The 24,093-nt window shown below is 35.9% G+C and overlaps 1 protein-coding gene and 1 long non-coding RNA gene across 5 annotated transcripts in view; one reads left to right on the top strand and one right to left on the bottom strand.

Moving 5' to 3' along the window:
- Positions 1–22,174, top strand: part of PLA2G4A (phospholipase A2 group IVA) — an 88,923-nt gene extending 66,749 nt beyond the window's left edge. For both annotated transcript variants that reach the window (XM_026669286.2, XM_087960837.1), the window contains 8 exons: positions 397–534; positions 1,746–1,838; positions 6,516–6,584; positions 7,828–8,061; positions 11,919–12,103; positions 16,315–16,510; positions 17,905–18,062; positions 21,730–22,174. In XM_026669286.2, coding sequence (XP_026525071.1) covers positions 397–534; positions 1,746–1,838; positions 6,516–6,584; positions 7,828–8,061; positions 11,919–12,103; positions 16,315–16,510; positions 17,905–18,062; positions 21,730–21,858 — 1,202 coding nt within the window. In that variant the 3' untranslated portion in view covers positions 21,859–22,174. The remainder of the gene's footprint in view (positions 1–396; positions 535–1,745; positions 1,839–6,515; positions 6,585–7,827; positions 8,062–11,918; positions 12,104–16,314; positions 16,511–17,904; positions 18,063–21,729) is intronic.
- Positions 18,694–24,093, bottom strand: part of LOC148131300 (uncharacterized) — a 131,384-nt gene continuing 125,984 nt past the window's right edge. For 2 of the 3 annotated variants that reach the window (XR_015748712.1, XR_015748710.1), the window contains 2 exons: positions 21,037–21,144; positions 18,694–18,777 (listed from right to left, as the gene is read on the bottom strand). This is a non-coding gene — a long non-coding RNA (uncharacterized LOC148131300). Of the gene's footprint in view, positions 18,778–21,036; positions 21,145–23,195; positions 23,286–24,093 lie in introns of those variants that run through there. The other variant, XR_015748711.1, reaches the window with a different exon arrangement.

Here is a 24,093-nt window from a genome sequence, read left to right as displayed (position 1 = left end):
AGATCTCAGAAAAAGGCCATGGCAAACCACTTTCAGTTAACACTTTACTGTAGCCCTTCATTGTTAAATTTCCCAAAACAATTTCAACAGATACTTAATGTTTTGTTTGGCCTTTTGCTATGATTCCCTATTTGGAACCAAGATCTTTCTTGACCCAAACTATTGCCCTAAATAAGTAAATCACATGGTATATTCATGTGATCATACCAGATGAATTCAACGAGGGAAATTTGACTATACTAGTTTACATGTTCGTATATTGGGAGGAAAAAAGTGTGAGAAAATCAGAAGTCTGAACCAGTCACAAACTTCTGTTTGTAAACACTGCCTTTGTAGTAGGTTAAGTCATTCCTCATTTCTCTCTCTGTTCTAACCATTGTTTATTGCTGCTTTCAGATTGGGTGGAGTTCAGTCCCTATGAGATTGGAATGGCTAAATATGGGACCTTCATGACTCCCAATCTGTTTGGCAGCAAGTTTTTTATGGGTACAGTAGTGAAAGAATACAAAGAGAATCCTCTGCATTTCTTAATGGGTAAGTACTAGATTAAATCTCAGAAAGTAAATAATTGCCCAAGCATTATTCTTATTTTTTTTAAAAAAAATAGTAGCATTGTTCTCTGAAAATCCAAAAATTTCCAAGATAGAAATTTTCTAGTTAAATATAGTGTAATTGCAATAATAATGTACACTGTTTATTTATTATGGTGGTTCCTTAGATTATATATAATTTTTTGAACAAATTCTGCCAGACGGATTCAGCTGGATAAGCCAGGGTTTTCATCACATTGTTGAAAATGCATAAAGGCTTAAAAAGAAAGCTCATCTATAAGAACCAAGCTAAGCTTCCAGCTGCTTTTTTACCTGTGTGGTAATACAGAATTTTAGAAGATTCAAGCATGTCAGAATTACAGCAAAAATAATTGTCTATATTATTCCTAGGAATGTTTGGTATGGGCAAAAAAAAAATCTGGCTCATATAGTAGAAGAGGAGTGTCAAACTCGATTTCGTTGAGGGCTGCATCAGGGTTGTGTTTGACCTGGGGTGGGGGGGTGGGGTGTGTGTGGCCAGGGTAGGTGTGGCTAGCTCGATGTCCCCCATGTCAGGAGTGCCTGTGGTGCCCCAAACGCTCTGCCAGTGAAAATAGGATCCTGAGCTCCGTTTTTGGCTGCAATGGCTTCCTGCAACCGAAAACAGAGCTTGGGAGGGCCACCTGCTCCATTTTCGCTGGCAGACGCACGTGGGCCAGTCCTTCGCTGTTCCAGGAGTAGCCCCGTGGGTCAGATCTAAGCACTCTGCAGGCCGGATCCAGCCCACGGGCCTTGTGTTTGACACTATATAGTAGAATTTAAAGTACCATTACTGTATCAGATCTAGAAAATGTATATTTCTCTGCTACCATCTAGTATTATAGATCTTTACAGCCCAAATATGGTGGTTCAACACACAGTTAAAGTATGTACGAATCACACATGACTTTTCTAGTCCTATGAGTGAATCCTGGTCTTACAGCTAGATAAACAGGAAGTTTCTATCCAGTGTAAGGCTTCATAGTTTGTGTTCTTCTTCACTCTGTTCCTGAGATCCCTTTTACAGTAGTGTAATAATAGTTATTTTTAAAATTTAAGAAATGCTACAAGTTAGTTTGTATTTTAAAGTCTGACTTTGAAAATTAATAAAGATATTATATTAAATGGATAAAATATCAGTTATTTATATACATAAGATATTTTACTTGTTTTCAGGTATATGGGGAAGTGCATTTGCTATACTGTTCAACAGAGTGCTTGGCGTTTCTAATAGCCAAAATAAAGGACCCACAATGGAAGAAGAACTAGGTATTGTAATAAAGATTGAAGCATGTATCTATGTTGATATTTTAAAGTAGTTTAAAAATAATTAAACAAATGTTAAATTGGCATGCTGAAAAGCAACGTCCTAGCCTCCAAGATCGTCTATGTCCCAGGTCACCTTTTAGTTTCAAAGGAAGTAATAACCTACAGTGTAAATGCTTTGGTTGGAAATGTCTTACTTGCCATTTAAAAGAGAAAAGTAAGTAGAAATGGTACAGAATACCTTTAGCACACCTGGACCTGCAGGGATGAAATCTAGAGATGATGAAGATGGTTATCTGTTAAAGAAGTACTTTGTAACTCTCCATGGCTTCCATGACAGATTGTGAATGCTAAGTTCTTCTTAGAGGTTTTACAGCTAGGTAGAAAGAATATCCACCATATGCACTTATCAGTGTAGAAAGACTTGGGATCTCTGGGCTAATTTTAAAAGTAGCTTAGACAAATTCATGGACTTTAGTAGTTATGACTGTTATAGCTAAAAGCAGCTTGGATGCCATTTTTCTTCCAATAGTAATGAAATATCATTGGGAAAGAATATTGCCTTTATGTCCTGTGTGGGCGCTTGTCTGAAGCATCTGGTTATATATTTAGTAAGAACAATGCTTGATTACTGGAACTCTAGTCTAATTTTTTTGAGGTTTATTGTTCCGTTTATTCATTGAATGAATGTCTATTCATCTGCTAGGGATAAAAACTTCATGTTGCTTATTTCCCCATGCAGCTTGTGTTGGATCCTGTTATCTGTCTCCCTCATGAACTAAAGAACAAGTGAAGAATAATCAAATAGAAAAAAAAAAATTGCTGCAACAAGTTTATTTATTTTTTTAACAGATGGATAGATCCATAAGTTTAGCCACCTCACAAACTTGTTCCAGTCAAAACTTGGTGGGTGGGGGAGAGGGGAATTACAACCACTTCTATAATTCACATGATCACAGGTTTTGGAACCATCATAATTTATGTTTTTGATTATTATTAGCCCAAATAAATTCAGGGGAGAATGGAAGCCTTTTCCTTAAAAATTATGAAACATAATCTGTTACACTGCGCCAGTATAGATTGGTAGATGTTTTTTCAACTTTCTAGTATAGGGCTGAGATAAAATAACTTGCCCAAAAGTCAACTAGTTGGTTTCTATTCCTGATGAAGATTTAGAACTTGGTCTCCCTGTTCCGGGTTCAGTATCTGAACCACTGCACGACTCTGGCTGTCTGACATGATATGACTTTATATAAAAATTGACATAGAATTTTAAATGGAAAAATTGCTACAATGGACAAGAGCAAAGCATCAGAGGTTAATACATTTTTTTTTTTAAAAGCAACACTAAATCTATTTTGAGGAAATGTAGAATACTATAAAAGGTGTTAGTTCATTCCAAATAAACCGCAGAGAATGCAGGAGGTGAGCTGTCTCTGAAAACATCTTCATTGTAGTAGTCATCCATGTCACTCCTTTATTTACTCATGGTTGACAGCCCTTAGTTTAGTCTGTGATCCCTTGCAGAAACCCATCATTTCCTCCTCCTGCCCCCCAGGCAGTTGTCAAGCTTTTGAAAGACCGTGGCTGAGAAAAATATATCTATGTACATTTTTGGCTAATTTGCAGTTCCACATATCCTACAGGAAATTTCTAACCTTTTAAAAGGTTAGATAATAAAATTTGGGAGCATCTAAAATGAATTGCTAATTGGTAGCAGCTGCTTGCCTATATCTAAAATTGGTGAACTTCTGCTTCATTCAAAAGAACAATTTGAATTATGCATTACATGCCTGTCTGCTGTTGTGGAGAAATATATGTCTTTCAAAGGCATTGAGACTTACTCCCAAACGGATAAAAACATTGTTCCGAAAACTGAAAGCATGCTTAATCCTATGGATTTAATTGACTTGGATATGGTTAACTTTTGCATTATAGGTAGTCCTCGACTTACAGCAGTTCATTTAGTGAACTGCGGCAATGAAAAAAGTGACTTATGACCGTTTTTCACAGTTACGGCCTTTGCAGCACCCCCATGATCATGTGATCAAATTTCAGATGCTTGGCAACTGGTTCATACTTATGACTGATGTTGGTGTCCCAAGATCATGTGATCACTTTTTGCGGCCTTCTGACAAACGTTAATGGGGAAGTCAGATTCACTTAACAACCAGATTATTAACTTATCAACTGCAGGGATTCACACTTAACAGCGGAGGCAAGAAAAGTTGTAAAATGGGGCAAAATTCACTTAACAACAGAAATGTTGGGGTCACTTGTGGCTGTAAGTCAAGGACTAAATTTATTTTAAAGCTAAATCTGTTTCTCTGTTTCCTTTTTAAATTATTCAGGGGTTGGTTGGTTGGTTATGATGTACTTATTCTCTCATGACTCTTTGAATGTCTGATAGTTTGTTGTTATAGTACTGCATGGTGTTAGTCAGGTATCCTTAAATCAGAGTCAGTCTTATTGCAGAGTTGGAAAAAAAAAGTGCATTGGCCACAGGAGAACCCTGATACTGATCTACACAGACATACACTCAGATGGCCATTGCGTGAGAGAGCATGACTCTTATAAAAGTCACACTCTCAACTATTCTTTTAAGGAAGTGATCTACTTGCTTTCCAAAATGCAAACCACTCCCAACTGAATATTTACTTGAGAAATAACAATAAAAAGAACTCCTGAAGAGTAAGATTCTTTCGTAATGAACTCTGAAGAATAATGTCAGTTTTTTGATAAGAATAAAATATCCTGCCCCCTTTCTTTCCATATATACAAACATACTTTGGAAATTCATTTCTTAGAGGGAAAAATATTGGAGTTAACGAGTAACCAGAGCTGCTCATACTAATATATTTTTAAAATTTGAAATGTTTTTAGTATACCAGACTGTGTTGGATTCATAACCATGAATTGAGTCCTAAAGCCAGATTTTCTCACTTCCTAGCTTCCAACTTTCAGGGCTATAGTAATGCATTTAAAATGCCAAACTGATTTAATATTAGATAACTAGATGGAGCACTAAAACAGGATTATATCCCAGTTTAGTTTGTTACAAGTAGGATTAATGTAAGAATGGTCTAGAATTGAAGCAGTGTTTTAGAGTTGAGTGGGTTTTTTTCTCGGCTGCTGTTCTGAGACAGACTTGTATATTAGCATAGCTTGTATATCTCTTGGTTCATTTGGTGTAGGGATTTTTTTTTTTTTTTTTGGTATATTATGGCTTTTATGAAGGGCTTAGCAAGTCCAGTGGGAAATAGCTTGCTCACATCTGAAGATGTAATGATACATTGCAGTGATGTTATGAGAACCAACAGTGAGGAATAGGGAGATGATTATAGAATTGGGTCTTGATGTAAGTCCAGGAGATTGATTTGAGGGTTTCAGAAAGCGGGAATTTCAAATGGAGACTAGATTGGTGGTCCTTTGTCCTTTTCAGCTTTAAGGATTGAGAATATCATTTTTCCAGCTTGCCTGTACCTAAGTATATAAATAAAACCCAGCCACCCTGGAGATCAAATTACATATTGCATTGAACATATAGAAGTTTTCTCTTCATTTTGTCTTTTACAGCAAGTGATAAATCCTACTTAAATGTGATTGCATGCCTGCATGGAGAGGGAAGTTTTACAGTCTTTTTCCTTCCACCCTAGAGTAATTTTCCAAAGGAAATAGCTATGAGAAAGACTTAAATGATCTCCCCTGTGTACCTTTGTCCTGATCCCAGTCTATGATCTTCTGTGAAAAGAGAAAATAAAAGTACATTAATTGCTATTATTATCTTGACAGCAAGCAGAGTAGGGAAAATTGTAAGCTACTGAATCTCACTTGTACTGTACCTCAGAAGTTTGATTGTTAGATTAATTTGTTTCTCACACTATATTGGGTCCTGCTTTTGACTTGGTTAAGACTAGTGTGCCTCATCATTCAGATAGTGAGTTTGGCTCAAGTAAAAGAAAAACAGTGTAAGGTTGTTTTTTTTCTCCCCGAAAGGTGTTTCTTTTGATTTTAGTAATACTGTAATAATAATAAATAGTTAGATCAGATGGCAACCAGCAAAAAGAAGTCAGTGTCAGAGAACAAGAAACTAGCTTTATAAATTATGAATTTATTTCTTAATCTCTTTTATCAGAGGGTGGCATGAACTGCAGCTTTCTTTGTAAGAAAAAAATCCAATGCCTCCAATTTTTACTTAGCTATTCTTTGATATTTATTGAAATGGAAAATCTTTTGGATTGAAAAAACTGCAAAATTCAAGTTAACTTTGAAAAAAGAAGAAAATATCACAATGACCTTGTTTTCTTTAAAGTGCTTAAATAAGGAAGTTTAGGCTAGGTTAAAAATTTTAAGTAAGTACAGACAACTTCCTTTGCCCTGTATTGCTGGCATGCTCCAATCTCTATGTCAGGAATCGGGCATGGCTGGCTCAGGAATTCTGGGAGTTGAAGTCCACGGGACATAAAGGGGCCATCGTTCCCCACCTCTGTTCTATGTGATTGGTCCACAAAAGAGACATATCCTCTTTATATTTACGGAATGGAAGGCAACTGCAGTGAAGAAATATTCTGATTGACCACCTTCCCCTCCCCAGTACTAATATATTTTCTAATTTCTTCCATTTCTCTATTGTTATTCAATATTTAAAGTATCAAACTGTTTCTTTCCTTGTTTTCACAGAAAATATCAGGTTGCGACAGATTGTAAGCAATGATTCAGATAGTGATGATGAATCACAGGGGCCAAAAGGTAAGAAAACTTACCAATCATGACACTGCCTACAAAATATTTTATGGACGATGCCTTACCAAAGAAAGACATAACCAAAAGAGCAAACAAGACTGTGTGTTAATTGGACAGAGGTACTTTCCTATTAAACATTGTAATGACCCGGGGTGTGGCACAAAGGCAACACAGTCACATAAGTAAGAAGAGTCCCTTTAATACCTCCAATTTTGCCCCCTGTGTCCAGGTTACCTTCGGCTGGAGAAAAAACTCTCCCAAGAACAGTCTTTAAGTGGAGGAAATTCAGTCCAAAAACAAAGTACATACAAACTGTAAATAAAAATCCACACAAACTACACTGCAGTAATTAACTTAACAGGGCAGGATAAGGAATTGTACACATGAAAGCACAGCAAAACACACACAGTTGGGAAGATGCCAGGAACACAGATAAGCCTCAACAATAACAGATAACTCACGATTTGCTTCCAACAAGTTGCTGTGCGTAGCTTTCCTTTTTAAACAGTGTTCCCAGCTGCAGCTAATGAAGGGAATCAGGGCCCTTTCCTCCCCCATAAGCCACACAACTCATGTTGCTCCCTTCTCCGTTCCTCTCTGCGTGCCCTAGGATGAAGAGGGGGTGGGCCTGGGTCTTCCTCTGAATTCCCTCTGCCTTGCTCTACCTCTTCTCTGCTCTGCCCAGCCGGACTGTGCCCTTCCCCAGTTTCTTCCACACCCAATGGAGCCACACTTCCACTCCCTGTCAGCTGCTTGGCCTCCCCCTCGGAATCAGATTCTGACAGGGGCATGATAAACATTTCTGGATGCTTCATACAAGTGTGTGCTTATTTTTTTTAAATAAAAGATAGATGTTTAAACGTCCATGTTATGTCTGAGATTAAAAAAGCATAGCTTAAAAATTCCAGAATGATCTTATAATTTATATTTTATGTTAAGATGTTGAAAGCATTTTGCATATATTGTCTTCTTGTAATACTTAAAAACAATCTGAAATATAGGCCTGAACCATGAGATGGGCAGCAAACAAACAAACAAATAAATGTTAGTATTGCTACATTGCAGACCAGTGATGAGACACAATTTAACTTCTCTGAGCACAGGTAGTAAGTTCATGTAGGAACAGTGATGTGCTGCTTAATGTTTAAGAACTGGCTTCATTGTTACCTGCTTGCTGGAGAATAGTTAAATAATGTGCTAGGTTTCATTGCTGATGCTGAAGCCTTTTTTTTTTAAAAACCTCAAACAGGCTCGGAAAACCCCCACTCTCACGAACAGACCAGCCAGGAAAGCTGGGTCCAGAGGATGTTTATGGCACTGGTAGGCGACAGTGCTCTTTTCAACACCAGAGAAGGCCGTGCTGGCAAAGTCCACAATTTCATGTTGGGTTTGAATCTCAATACTTGCTATCCATTATCCCCTTTCATTGGTGTCAGTACTCAGGAATCGGTGGAGGATGATGATGTGGATACTGCTGTAACAGGTGAAAATCCATATGTTTCTTTATTCTGTTTCTCTGGTCAGTAAGACAGAATGAAATGTAAAGCAAATGTCAGGGTTCCAAGTAACATATCCATAGCAAACAAAACTCTGAGGCAGGCAGCTTCCTCAAAGAATAAGTTTATTGAATATGTCATCTTGGCTCAGGCTTGTAAAAATCGACACTGAATATTCCCACGGTTTTCACCTAATTAAAAGTAAAAGTTTTCACTTTCTCAAAACAGTCACATGGTCCAATCAGGATGCTGTCCAGTTGCTAGGTGACTTCAGTCCCCTCCTTCTGAGCACCTGCAGTAATGTCCTTGGTTCCCAAGAGAAAGTATTTTGTTTTGGCTACAACACTCCAACTACAGTACATCTCAATATTCAGAATTTTATTCCTTACCACCTCCCATTAAGAAAGCTATGCATTCATCTCTGTTCTTTGTTTTCCATTTTAACCATTTTGCATTCTCCCAAAAGATGGGGCTTCCCCCCCTCCCCCAAGTCTGTTTATTTTACTCAAGAGTTTTTGATGAGAAATGTATTCAAAGTTTTTTTTAAAGGCCGAGTATTCAATATCAACAGGGTCATTCCAACCACAAACTCTCAAACATTGTTACAACAAGCTATATGTTTGTAGAACCCCTTCAGATTTTCTTCAACAATTTTTATTATAAATTCTCTTACATTACTGTATGTGTCTGGTTATTTTTTCTTAATGTATTAAGAATGTATTTGTAATGTATTTCTATCATTTTGTAATGTATTTCTTTCATTTTGCCTAGTTAAGCTGACCAGTTTGTAATTTGCAAAATTTTCAATGGTTTGTTTGTTTTCTTAATTGGTGTTACACTGGCTAGCTCCTAATCCTCAGAACTGAAGCTGATTTGAATAGCAGTTAATTGGGGGGAGGAGCAAGGAGTTGACAATTTCACATTTGAAATTTTTAAAGAACTCTTTTAAGTGGATAGCATCAACTTCCACTTATAAGTGTGTAGGCTCTCAAGGAAGGAAGTCTAGGATATCTTTTGTTATTTATCTCTGTTTCCTTCTGTGAGAAAATCAGGTATCCTATAACTTCTATAGTGGTGTGTATGTGTCAATATATGTCAGATTAGGTGAGAGTGGGCAATGGAGTGGCTCAGCAATTAAAACATTGGGCTTGTCATCTGGAAAGCCGACAGCCCAGGTTTGAGACCCGAGTCTGAACAGCTGTTCTTGCACCATTTCAGTGGGAAGATAACAGTGCTCCATACCACTATGCTGGCCACATGACCACGGAAACATAAATGGAGATAAGCACCACCCCTGTAGTTGGCAATCTGAAGGGACTCCCTTAACTGAGGATGGCTGGTTTTTTATATCTTTATATGTTGGTGTATATATAGAGTTTTGAAGAAATGGGGACTGATATTTTATTTTTAGGTGGTTTTACATTTAAAGTCTAGTTTTCATCTATGAACTCAAGGTGTTGCCTCTAGCAGCACCTTTCTCTTCATTTTTGACCTCCCAACTGTCCTGGGTTAACAGAAGTGGCTGAAATGTTTTTCCAAATTCCTTCTTCAGTGGAAAATGAATAGAGGGTTTTGTATCCTGTATTCATTAATAAGTTCTCATTCAAGTACAGACTCAAAGTGAAACTGGCTTTCCTTAAAAGCACTTCTGGAAAGGAAACATCTCTGTTTCTCACATACTCTTGGTTTAGTTCATTCTTGGAAGAGAAAATGTATTATTTCAGATGAACAAGGCTGAAATAATCTGAACCAAATGTCTGGTTTTCCATGCCAAATTTGTATTTACAAAAGAACACCCATTTGTTCTTAGATTTTACATTTATCCATCCATTTGAAACTTTGTTCTCCGTGGTCTAGTAAAGCTCTACAAAAGCAATTGAAACAATAGAGTGGAAAGATGAGGTTATGTCTGCCTCATCTTGGAAAAAAAAAAACCTCTAGCATTAGAGAATGACCCATAAGAAACTTGGTTTAATCCAGATATCCTCTGATCCACCTCCAGTTAAATTGCATTTGTTGCAATTGAATATATTTTATTTTTTGACTATTTTCATAAGATATCAAGTAACTCCTTAGATTCTAAAACTTATTCACCAAATTTGAAATATTTGGACAAAAATCTTTGGCATCCAAGCAAAGAAAAAGGTGTGTGGTCCCTTCCTCCTTTTCCTGACACTTTATGATTTATTTTTTGGCTTATATGAAATTAAAATTCCTCATGGCTTTCGAACTAGAAAATTTTAGGCTTAACATCAATTAACAAACAAGATACTCACAAGAAAGAAAACTGTTTTACCCATACCATTAATATCATTTCAAAGTGAAGCATTATGGAAGGACTAGGGATTATCTCCAGGTTTTGTTCAATTTACAAAACCATATCTGAGGGTTGACCATGTCAATCCATTAAGGTTTTATTTTGCTAATATTAAGGTTGTGGACTATCCCGAATAAACATTGGGTAATTCCACTGGATTATTATTCCATGCCTTATAGCATTCAGTGTTTCAAACAGGCAAAACATTTTTTGTTTTGGTGAATGGCTTTCCTTTTTTAATAATAATGATAGCATTAAAATGTTTGCTTCATGAAGCTACATTGTTTTTCACGCACATTTTCCTGCTTGTGCTAATCTACGTTCCATCATTTAGATATGCCATTTTTGAAGAGAGTGTATATAACTGACTGGGATTGTCTTCTCTCAGTTGCAGCAGGCAAAAACCATGTAATCTACTGCATTTATACTCCATCCATCTTTGCCCAGGAGCTCAAAAGAGATGCAGTTTTCTTTCTTTTCCATTTGTCCTTTCCTTCCCCTCCTCAAATAATCACAATAAAGTAGTTTAGTCTGAGAGATATCGACTAGATCCAAGGTACACAATGAATGTAGGTTGTACTTTCAACAGTCTAACCACTAACCACTGTGGAGATGAGTAGTGAGAGACTAAAAGATAATACGTGTGTGTGAATCAATGTGTGAATCAATGCCCCACTCCTCCTCCCCCCATCACCACATTGGACTTATCACTGTAAATATCCTAAAACCGGTTACAGTGGTTGCCTAACAGTGTATATAATAGCTTGATTTTATTTGAACCAGATATGTGAGACTTTCGAGTATTTTATTTTTTTCACAAAACTTTACTGGATTTCAAAAGAATATAAAGTACAAGAAAGAGAGTTGCAAAGAGAAAAGGGGGAAGTAGGGAAAAAGCAACAGTGGGAGAAGGGTGTAGATAAGAAGGGGAAAGTGCTATAGAAAAGAATAAGTTCTGATTTTCTTTGGTACAAGCATGAAATACAATGGCCCTTTGAACTGGAGAAAACCATAGCACAGAACTTCTGTGGTTATAAACAGTTCTAATCATTAGATCCCAAGGTTAAAGTTTCATTTCTTTCAGCTTTGAGGAAAAAGTCCAAAAGTGGTTTCCAAGAAGAAACAAAGCTAGATAAAGTTTTTTTCTTTTAGCCAAACAGTCAATTTCATCATCTTCACCAACTCCATTAACTTCATTTATTCTTCCATTGTTGATATTTGGGAGTCCTTTCATTGTTGTATATAAAGAAGCCTTGCTGCTGTTGTCATGTGTAAGAAAATAATCTCATGTTTTTTTGTTTTGATCATTTTGTGTGTCCATCAAATCTAGAACAAAACTCTCTGGTTTCAATTGTACTTTCAATTTTAGAATTCTATGAATTTATTCACACACACACACACACACACACACACACACCTGATCCCAGTATTTCTTAGCTTTCTTACATGTAAGAAAAACTTTCAAGTATGAACATTTGTTTTGGAAAATGGCATAAATTCTTGATATCATTACCTCTCTTTTCCTAGATCCCAATGAATTTGACAGGATATTGGAACCTCTGGATGTAAAGAGTAAAAAAATTCATGTTGTGGACAGTGGGCTTACTTTTAATTTGCCATATCCACTTATCTTAAGACCACAGCGAGGAGTTGATCTTATTATCTCATTTGATTTTTCTGCTCGCCCCAGTGATTCTAGTCCTCCTTTTAAGGTGAGTAACTAGGCCATTTATGGACCTGAACTGACAACATACATCACTCTAGATTTTAAGTTTGTAAGTCTTCCAGTGTGTTCTGGGTAGTGGCTGAGAGGTTGAACCAGATTCAAGAAAGATCAATATTAGAGCTCCCTCTGAGCCATATAAACCTGAAGTAGTCAGCCTTGCTCAGCTCAATCCTCCCTCATAGAAAGGAGGGGATAAAAGGGGAGGTAGGTCAGTTATAAATGGAATGAACATAAATTTTATTATATATTTATGATATAGATATTACATTTAACAAAAAAAATGGTAAATACCGGAAGGAGATAACATCCTCTGATTGGGCATTTTCTAATCAACCAAAAATCATTGTCAACAGACTCTTCTATGGTATTTAGCTACAGTATGGATTGGAAACTAGATCTGTTCTAAGGACTAGATACAATTCTACCCTTGTCCAAAGGGGTTTGATAATATTTGGAAGGGGTTTTAAGGGAGACACTTTTTTGTGCAGGAAATTCTTACTCTGGCCATTGGGGGAAGCTAACTTCCATTAGCACAAGTCTTTTATTGTCCTGTGGAATGACTGCAAAGATACCTTAGCCAAGTCACCCTCCGTAGAATAAGTCCAAAGGAGTGAAACAAAACAGATTTTCCTGCTATATGCTGTGGCCTCATCTGTCCTACATATTTATTCCCCTTCGAGGAAAATGTGGGTGGACTCAACATCTTTGAATCTGCTCCAACTAGAATGTCTTAAACAATGGTTGTGCCTAAACTTGGCCATTTCATGCCATATCCCTTTGGGAAATGTACCTTTCAGACATTTTGTTGAGATACAGCTATGCTTATGACTTATTTGACACACTGAAAGTAGTAAATTCCCATCTCATTTATTGTGCTGTAACTATGACTTTGTAATACTACCAGGAAAAAATATCAAAAAGATAAAACATTATATATTTAGGAAAATATTTGGCACATTGATCATACAATAGACACTTAAGAATAATGTCATGGCTTTTGGGAAACATGGACAAAAAATAGGAATTGAGCCATAACTGTCGGCATAATTTGTAGCATTGCAAGGAACTGCCTTTATGACGCAGGAAATGTTATGACCCTCTTGTTTTATAGAGATCCACTTTTTTATAGTCAATTAAATGTTGCATTTATAATTGCAACCATGCCAAACTTATGGGGTGGTATTTTTCACAAAAAGCTACTGGTGACTTATTAGTACTACTAATAAACTGGAATGTGGGATTTTGTATGGTAACATTCCCAAACTTTGCTGTTTGAAAGCTTGGATTATGCTGTTACACATCCTGTTAACTTTTAGACACCAAATTTTCCTCACAGGCTGCCACCAGGGAAAAAGAAATAGGATTTTCTCTATTATTCTTGCAGTTTGAGGAGTAGCACCTCAATTCTGCCGATTTACTAGGATCTTGAAAAATAATAAAGTATAGCATTTATGTTATCTAACAGCTAATCACAAACAGATGTTGAAGGGCCATCCAATATTGCATCAAATGGTCATTATTTAGAATCTGTTATCCTTCAGTTTCCACAGTGTATTAAGAGATTCAGCTGTTGAACAGTTATTGGAGTTTTTATTTTTACTAATACAAGGAAGAGGAGAGAGAAAAATCATTATATCTGTTGTTCATTGACCATTTTTATTAATAAATAAAACATTTAAGCAGTCATGATTTTCTACTAATAGAAATGAAGTATGAGATGAGATTGTAGTGTTCAGAGGCTGAACCGTCTTACACTGTATTGTAGGTTGTTTTCCCAACTCTGTTTTCTCAAATACAAATAATTAAATGATTGCCACAAGAATAAACAAGATTACATTTTTATTGCACTTTCCCTATTTATTATGTTCTCTTAACTCAGGAGTGTGAAACTCAAGACCCATAGGCTGGATCCAGCCCTTGGGGTGCTTAAATCCAGCCTGTGGGGTGGCCTGAAACTATGAAAGGACTGACCGACAGTGCCTATGGCAACTAAAACGGACTTCATGTGCCCCCGCACCTCATTTTTACCCTCCATGGCCTCCTGCAGCACTCTGCCAGCTGAAAACAGGCCAAAAATATACTGAAAATGGGCCAAAAAACAGGCCAAAATATGGGCCAAAAAACAGCCCCAAAACAGGCCACGCATCATGTTTTTGGTCAGCAGAGTGCTGCAGGAGGTTATGGAGCAGAATGGTATTCAGCAGGTTCTGACCGGTTCTGGAGAACCAGTAGCAGAAATTTTGAGTAGTTTGGAGAACTGGCAAATAGCATCTCTGATTGGAGATTTTACAGTATCTTTCCCCTGCCACACCTACCAAGCCACGCCCACAGAACCGGTAGTAAAAATTTGAATCTCACCACTGCCATGGAGGGTGAAAGTGAGGCACTGGGGGCCACACGCAGATCCCCCATGCCCTGTTTTGGCCAGCAGGGTGCGGCAGAAAGCATCCGTGTTGCCCCTGCCACCCCCTCGCAGCCAGCCCACAGAGGAGAACTAAAATGCTGATCCAGCCCTCAAAGAAATCTAGTTTGACATTCCTGTCTTAACTGAAGCAAAGAAATAAGTGATATCATTATGGCAGGAAATAGGGTATTTCTTTCAACAGAGGAAAAATATATTGAAAACAACAGAAAGCTACAATTTTATGATATTTTACACTCATCATGCCTCTTCACAATAATAACAAAAGATTGCTGTGATATATATGCTTAATCAGTGTTGAACAGAAATGGCTATATTTGATTCAAACATAGAAATATCACACATGAGCTATATTTCTGATAATTTTCCTATGAAGGGGGATGAACCACTTTAGTGCTAGAAGCTCAAAAATAATAGAAATAAAAACAATGACAATGTTTCTTCATCATTATCTTTAAAAAACTAAACACTTGTCTTCACAGTAGTATATAGATGGTAGTTCCTTAATTTTGGCTTTTGCATTTTTCCTTTGACATGCTAATTGAAGCATATGTTAAAGCAAGCTTCAAGAGATGATGTTATTTTGATTTCCAGTTTTTCTATAGTGAGAAATTACCATAAGCTCCTAAAAACATGAAGTCTACAGATAGAATATGAGAATTGTTGTTAACAAAATGTCTTTTCATGCTCTTTGTTCTGTTTTTCTAAAATATGCTTAATTAGAATTTTACAATGCGATAAAGATATAAAAACTGCACAGTAAAATAAAAAAGAACAGAACAGAAAAAAGAAAGAAAACGTGGAATTTTGACTTCCACCCTTCTTTCTATTGAGTAATTGCCATCTTACTCTTTCCCCCTTCCTCTTAACACTTTCTAATCCCCACATCCATAAATTAGTCTTTTCTTAGTCCATATAAAATATAAAAAGTATATAAAAAGTCTTTAAAATAATATTTATCATGTTTTGTCCGACCTACTTGTTCAGCTTTGACATTTCTATGAACGTCATCTATCCATTCCTCGATTGTGGGTATTCATACTATCTGTTCTGTGTGGTTTTGTGGTTTTGGAGATAAGGGAATCTGTTTTGTAATCTGCAGTGGCATGTGCAGAATAACTGTTTTGAATGAGAAAGGGGGCAGTATGTGATTTCCAGTTTGCAAAAACAGAACTAAAGCAATTGTTAGTCCTCTGGGTAGAATAATGTGGTTGTATACATACTGTGTTCTTGTACATTTTTCCCAGCTGAGAAATCCATGTGATGAAAAGGATTAAACATTATCACTTAGTACAGTGTGAAATCTGAACCATTATTTTGCTATGAAGCTTTTACTTTGATTGTATTGGCATATTTATTTATGTACAATGTTTTTACATTGTAAGCCTCCCAGAATCACTTCAAAAACAGATGGGCAGCAAATAAATTTAATTAATAATTTAAAAAATAAACAATAAAATAATAGAAGACTATATATCTATGGAGATTTTCAGTCATCCAGATCACTGTTGTCTCAAAGAGGCTTTTTCAAAAAGCAACTGGACTTTGTTTTTCCTTGAAGACATTTTACTTCTCATCCAAGAAGCTTCTTCAGTTCTAAATGAATGGTGGAGGATGCTTATGAAGTGCATCCTTCCATCCTCCACCATTCAGTCAGAATAATAGAAAACTATTCTCTTTTCTCTCAATTATGCATAATTGTACCAATTTTTTTCCTTCCTTATGTTCCTTTATATGGTGTCTGTGTCTTGAAAAAAAAATGTCTGTCTTTTCAGGAAATTTTACTTGCTGAAAAATGGGCCAAAATGAACAACCTTCCTTTCCCGAAAATAGACACAAATGTGTTTGATCGTGAAGGGTTAAAAGAGTGTTATGTTTTCAAGCCCAAAAATCCTTCATCTGAAATAGATTGTCCAACGATTATTCATTTTGTTTTGGCCAATATCAACTTCAGAAATTACAAAGCGCCAGGTCAGTGCTGGAAAAGCATCATTATCACAAAAAATAAATCTGACAACCTGTTCATTGTAAGATAAACCTTGCTCTGTACAGATTTACTCATAATCATATGCGCTTTTATTTTATTTTGTAACACTGAATTTACTCTATTTTTTCTGTCTTTCTTTTTGGACACTATAGGGTAAGGGAGGTAGGAATATTTTTGCACCTGCTGTTTCCATTTCAAACACATTAAAAAAGACACACAATTTAAATTTCAAATATAAGATATTATTCCTTAGCTTATCAGTTTATTTAAATCAGATGGGCAACATAATGTAAATAAAGTCATATTTTTACCAACAATGCAATTACACTCTAGATTTGGATTTCTTGTGTTTGAGGAACAATTTAAGAACAAGCCTGCCTTCTTGAGAATCTTAAAAACAATTAAAGGAAAAAAACTTGTCCAAAAAATGTCCAGTCATACATGGCATAATGTGACTACATAATCAATTATCTTTGGTTTTCACATACACCCCAATTTTGTGTAAGTAGTCCTCTACTTGCAGCCATAATTGAGCCTAAATTTTCCTTTGATGAGCAAGAGAGTTATTAAGCGAGTTGTGCGTCATTTTACAACCTTTTCTTCCACAGTTTATTAAATTACTACAATTGTTAAGCAAATTACTGCAGTTGTTAAATGAGTCTGGCTTCCCCCATTGACTTTGCTTGTCGGAAGCCAGCTGGAAAGGTTACAAAAAATGCTGACCTGACCCCAGGGCAATACAGTTGTCATACCAATTTTCAAGTGCCCGAATTTCGATCATGTGACCATGGGGATGCTGCAATCTTTCTCAGTGTGGAAACCGAAGAGTCACTAGATAAATGGTTGTAAGTCAAAGGTGGTTACCTATGGTATCCAGTCGTAAAAATATTGGTCAGTTTTTGATATAGCTTGTATGATATAGCTTATGCCAACTTTATCAAGCTTTGTATACCAGAAGTTAAAATCCATAGGCAACTGATTCTGGATTAATATATCATTATTGTACATGGATTTTCTTTACTTGTTAAGATAATTTTTATACTCTTGGTATTCAGTTGTTATTTCATTTGATCTCTTTATGATCTTTGGAGCAAACTTGTATGGCATCTTTTAAGATTCTGAAACCAATAAGCCAAATTTCCATTTGAGACAGTAGCAAAGGCTCAGTAAGATTCATTAATGTTTCACTGACTTTGCTGAAACCACTGCTTATTCTTGGTAGCCCTCTCTGTGTGCCTAGGTACTTAAAGAATGAAAGGAGGAGGAGGAGCTAACAAGAGAAATGTACAGTTATTAAACATTCAACTGAATGCATTCTATACCAACCTGCTGAATTATTTGGTCTTAACGTACCTCCTACTTTGCTATCTAATGATAGGTGTTCCAAGAGAAACTCAAGAGGAGAAAGATTTTGCTGACTTTGATATTTTTGATGATCCTGACTCACCATTCTCCACCTTCAACTTCCAATATTCAAATGAGGCTTTCAACAGGTTGCACGATCTGATGGAGTTCAATACCCTTAACAACTTAGATGTATGTATAATATACAAGGGAATTTTTAGATGCTCTGTTGAATTCAGTGACTGGTATATCTATCATTTGAGGGTTCTTTCTTCAATCTTGATAATTGTTATTAATTTCTAGACAATTCACTTTCATTTTCAAAACCAGAAAGAAAATGGGTCCAGATAACATAAAGTAAAAATATGTGTGTTAAATAATGCAGCCAATGCACTTGTAGTGATCCTGCTGCTATAGCTTACTTGTATATAATGGGTCTAATTTTGAATATCAGAAAAACAACAACACCCAGTTTCCATATTATTTGGAGAGCAAGGGATGGAAAAAGAACATTATTAAAGATGGACAGATGACAATACAATAAATGGTCACTGATGCTATTGGGCAATGCCAGCACAATGGGTTTATTGGGCAAAAGTGACAATTTCCTCAATTATGGAAGATAAGGAAGAGTATGTTGATATTGTCCATACTTCTTGCCTTGAGTTCTGCAAACAAAGCTTGGGGAGAAAATCAAGATTGCTGCTTTGAAGTCCTTTCTGCTTTAAAGTGCCATAGATCCTTGTCCTGCAGAGAGTTACACCTATTATTTCTTCAGCAGTTTGGAAAGGTAAAGGAGTGGAAAGGAATGATTTCTACTTTTAGTTCTTCTATTCAGTAAGAGCATATGTAAATAATATATATATATATATTGAGAATAGTTCCTTCTTTGTTTGCCTTCAATAATCTAGGTTAGGATTTAAGAAAGAATTATTTAAACAAGAAAACCCTCCTATATTCCTTGCAAATCTATAAAGTGTAGATAAATGAAGCATTTTCACAGAAAGAGGTTCAGCAATATACGTTTAAACAGGAATGATCTTAGTTCTTATATCTTTGCTTTCTTCTAAAAAGCAGCAGGCAAAAGCCTTGGATAGGCTTTTTGTTGATTCCTTCTTAATATGACTATTTCCCCAAACTGAATGATTCTATTTCAGAATGATGCAAACATATTCTTAGGGCCAATATTACCCTGGCATTAAGTAAACATATAATTGTCATCTCAACTTGGTTCATTCTAAATGTGTTGAACCTTAATTCCAATAGTCTCCAACCAGTTTAACCATGATCTTTGTGGATTGGGACTAGAATTCTCTTGAGGCTGAAAGCATTTTCCCTAAGCATTCCTATGGGAGGAGTATCTATGGAGATTCTCAATCATCCAGGTCATAGTTGTCCCAAATGTGTTTTTTCAAGAGGCAATTGGACTTCCTTGTTTTTCTTTGAAGATGTTTTGCTTCTCATCCAAGAAGGTTCTTCAGCTCTGACTGGATGGTGGGGAAGGATTTATACTCCCCCTTGCACACAGTTGGTCATTTGCATTCTTTTAGAAAGTTGTTGATGCCACCTGGAGGTTTATCTGTGTCCTCAGGGTCACCTGACTAGTGCAAATGGATGTGGAGCCTCCTTGGAACTGCTGAAAGGGATTGTGTTGTAGATTGGAGATAGAGGATGTCGTATCCATCATCTTGGATGAGAAGCGAAATGTCTTCAAATAAAAACAAGAAAGCGCAGTTGCCTATGGGAGGAGTAGTTGGCAATAATTTTGAAATGCTGCCTATGCTCCATTCAGCCCCTTCCATATGATAATGCAATTCATGATGGAGTTGCTGTTCAAGGATTGGGGAAAATTTTAAAGTCATTCTCAGTATGCTTCTCCTTTTTATTTGCCCCAGAAGCTATGATCAAGTATGTATCAAAACAATATATTTACATAGCATTCTTAAGTTGTTCACTGCAGTCCAAATGCAGTGAAGCCTCCTTACTAGATCTTGATGCAATAGACTTCCAAGACATCACATCAACTTTCTGCTATTTGCTTAATAATGCCATCATGCAAATAAACAATTTGCATAATTTACATCATTTGATTATGATACATTTTGTTTACATAGGCAAACAAATATTCAAATTATGCAAATCTTGTGCCTGTATCTCTTAATTATAAGGACATTTGTCATACTCCCCTAGGTTCTTTCCCTAACTTAATCCATTCAGATAAGGTTTCATTTGTACGGTAGATTTCTAAAAGCACCCTGTTTTTCCTTGCTCTAACTCTATCCTTACTTTCTCATTATTGCTTTAATTTCAGAAATCCATTTTGTAGGCTTAAGATATGAAACAAACCTTTAGAACTAGTAGGATACTTTCATAATTTAGTCAGTTCTGGCCATGAATTTGCCTGTTATGCTTTATTGACAAATAGAGCTTCTAATTAATGCATATTAGGCAAAATTGTATGGTGAACTCCTACAGAATGCAGACATAATTTTGTTTATGGAAAAACAAAATTTACTAATGTTTCATTGAAGAGAAAAAGGAAGGCCTGACTACCATATGCATAGACAATGACATTTTTGTTACATTTAACATTTTGTAACCCATCCTCCCTTCCCCATAGAAATTCCACATATGGACATGTTGATGTGTGTTCAATACAATGGAAATGTATCTATTTGTTAATTAAATTTATATGCTGCCCATCTCATGGTTTCAGACAATTCTGAGTGATAGAAGTTGATTCAAAGGCCTCCTTCACAAAACAGAAAAAAGGAGGAATGATTAGATGGAGATGCTGGGAAACTTAGTTTATGGTTGTGTTCCTGGACAAAAGCACAGCCTTTTATATGCGAAATAGAGTTGAAGTTTTATTTTTGCTAGACAGTTTAGTAATTACTAACATTACTTTTTCTGCAACAGTCCAAATTGTTGGGTATATTATGATTAAAAGATGCCATCTAGTGGTTAAATTTCATTCTCCATTAAAAAGAAACACTGCGTACAAATTAAAAACATTGGATCATGTGTAGAATCTGTCACCTTTCTGGAGAATGGTATCACAGTATATATTAGAAAGTGCCTTTCTCTTTCTTATTTCAGAAGTAGAATATTGCAGCAGTGTGTGTGTGTGTGTGTGTGTGTGTGTGTGTTTTTCGCGGGTATTTACATGTATGGTATTCAGCTTTGTTCGGGTATTTTCCCACACGTCATTATAGTTGTGCTTTTAAAGTTGTAGCAACGTTTCAGCAGAATCTCATCTGCCATCATCAGGCTTCTGGTATCGTGTATATAAAAACATTCGTTCATTTAGTGTAAAAAGTATACAGTGCAAATCCGATAACGTTTCATTGAAAATAAGATCCATCTGGAAAATAACCTCTAGCATGATTTTTCAGGATGCTTGTAATATAAGCCCTACCCCCCAAACAAGCCTCAGTTAAGATTGTCAGCCAAAAAAAAAAGATTGTCAGCCAGATGGACATATTTAGTACCGTATTTCCTCAAAAAAATAGTACTGTATTTCCTCAAAAGATTGGAAATTAAGCCCGAATGCATTTTTGGAGCAAAAAATTAATGTAAGACCTGGTCTTATTTTCAGGGAAACATGGTACCTCTTTAGAGGAAGGCTCCACTGAGATTAATGGAACAAATTCCTCTGTAAACAGGCAGAGCATATATGACAGGAAATTTAGATACTTTAAAAAGTTTTATCTTGTGAAAAAAAGGAAATTACAAAACAGAACAACGTTATATTATTTGTTTGATACAGATGCTTGTATAAATAGACAATAGAAATGCAGGGTATTCAACTTTCAGCACTAGTACAGTTTTGATGCTATTTTTGCTTCTTTCTTTGCAGGTAATCAAAGAAGTGATAACAGACAGTATTGAGTATAGAAGGCAAAACCCATCACGCTGTTCTGTATCACTCAGCAATGTTGAAGCAAGGAGATACTTCAACAAAGCTAAAAGCAATAACCATACCTAAGGATCAATACAAGCTTTGCTACTTAGAGCCAAGGATTGTTGCATTGATCAAATAGACTATATGCAGAAAAAAATCCTCTGGGAATGAATCATTACAAAATAAAGGAATACAATTGCATCCCTGATGATGATGATGATGATGATGATGATAATGATAGGTTTATTTACAGCTAGAAACCAAATAACAAGTATAGTATAAATTACACAATAAGACACAAAGGAAGAAGGAGAAAAAAGAACAAAGTAAAATACTTAATGCAATAGAATTCATAAGCATCACAGTCGATAATAATGTTAAAATAAAGTTTTAAAAAATGGTTTAACTGGTTTTTCTTCAGATCATATAAATCTTCTGACCCAGCTATTCTTGTATATTTCTCCTCATTCCTTTAAAACACTTCTCCCTAGCAATGTTGTCCCAAATATATTGATTTATTTAACATGTTGGAAGTTGTACAGTAATCTTAGCACAGTTAGAGGCTAAGTTGAGGAATGGTTACTTTAAGAAGACAATACTCTCATTTTTGATGTGAATACTCTGTGGTTGTATGAATGTTATATTCTAAGTAAATTGTTTCATGAAAGTATATTCTTCCCAGGCAATTATATAAAAATGTTTGTATCAGTGTGAAATGAGTGTTAAAAATCTAAACCCATTTCCACCATCCATTCATTTAACAACATCAAAAACAAAATTAGATGGATGATAACATCACTTGGTTTTTTTGTTTTGTTGAATTTTTATATAATTAAACATAGTAGACTCTTGACTTAGTTTAACTTAGTTAAAGGACAGAGACTTTTTAAAAAGTGTTTATTTCTTTTAAAGTAAAGTTGCATAAAGAGACTTAAACTTTTAAAACCAAGAGTGGCTTCCTTTCCCAGTTATGGACATATTCACAATTATTTATATTGCCAATTGAGCCCTTAAAATATGGGAAACCATTCTGCATAAATGTTTTTTTGCAAACCACTAGTTATTTTTAAGCACTACAGATTCCTTTCCCCTTCCATCACACTCCTGTCCCATGCAACCACCTGTCATTGTTGCAATCTGTACATAATTCTACATCACAATGGGGAATACTTTTTTTAAGCATAACTTGATCCATGAAGCTATGCCTTACAATAAAGGAATGTATCAGGCTATTATAGCTTGCTAAATGCCCCCAATTTGGTATTGTGTTTGAGTCACACTATGAAATCATCATTCTATATTTAATTTATGGAACGTGTGAGATATTTCAGAGCCAAACTATAGCCAGTCCTTCCCAGATCATGCTCTCATCCCTTTCTCTTGGTTCTTTGGTGTATATAGTTATCTTCCTATCCAAGTAACAAACAGGAATATAGAAATGTACCCTCTGATAGTACATGTTGCTCTTCATGAACAGACTGCACCATCTGTTTTAGTTATGGAGTTGCCTTCTGAAACAAAACAGAAAATCTCTTTATATTTTCCTTGCTGATTTGTGCTTATGATTGTAAATCTTGACAAGATGGACTATGCTACTGCTTGGTACCAGAATAATTAAATCTGGATGAGTAACTCAGTCCAACACTCAGGAAAAAATACAGATGAAATGCTAAAAGAATGACATTGAGTTGAGCAGGTATAAAAATTCAATATATAAATAAAATGCTGGTGGGTATTTCTTAGTGTGGGTTTGTGCCTGAAATCAAATTTTGATTTGTAGTGACTGCCTTGAATAATTCCCTGCAGTTTCCTTGGGAAGGTTTGTCAGGAAGTGGCTAGCCATTTCCTTCTTAGGGCTGAAAGCGAGTGGCATAAGGTCCCTCAAATGTTGACTTCATGTTGAAGATGGGATTAAAACTGAAGAGATTCCAATTTCTAGACTGGTTCTCTTAAGCATCTCATATAGTTTAGAGACCAAAGTATATATCCACTGAACCAGAAATTTAATCCAATATATAATTATTCATTTTGTATGCACTACTCCTTGCTGAGAACTAAAAATCTGTTCAGAATTAATTTGTCCCCATTTCTTCTTCGCTCCAGGCACCAAAGAGCACCAAATGACTGTCCACAAGAGCCTTTAGTTCCCTTCTGACTTCCCTTAGTAATTTTTTTCCACTTCCCTACACAAAAGAGAATTTTAAACCCTTAGGATGGCCAGACATTACACTGAAGCATAGTACATGTGTATCTGCAATGACATTTTTGCTGTCTAACGTGTATTGTTCAAGTACTGGGAACATGAGAAGTTACAGTAAC

This window comes from Notechis scutatus, chromosome 3, assembly GCF_049901735.1.
Source record: "Notechis scutatus isolate UNSWTSFEM ecotype Mainland chromosome 3, rNotScu1.2, whole genome shotgun sequence".
NCBI lineage: Eukaryota > Metazoa > Chordata > Lepidosauria > Squamata > Elapidae > Notechis > Notechis scutatus.
The sequence above is the reverse complement of the archived record's forward strand: the minus strand, read 5'-3'. Positions and strand labels throughout refer to the sequence as shown.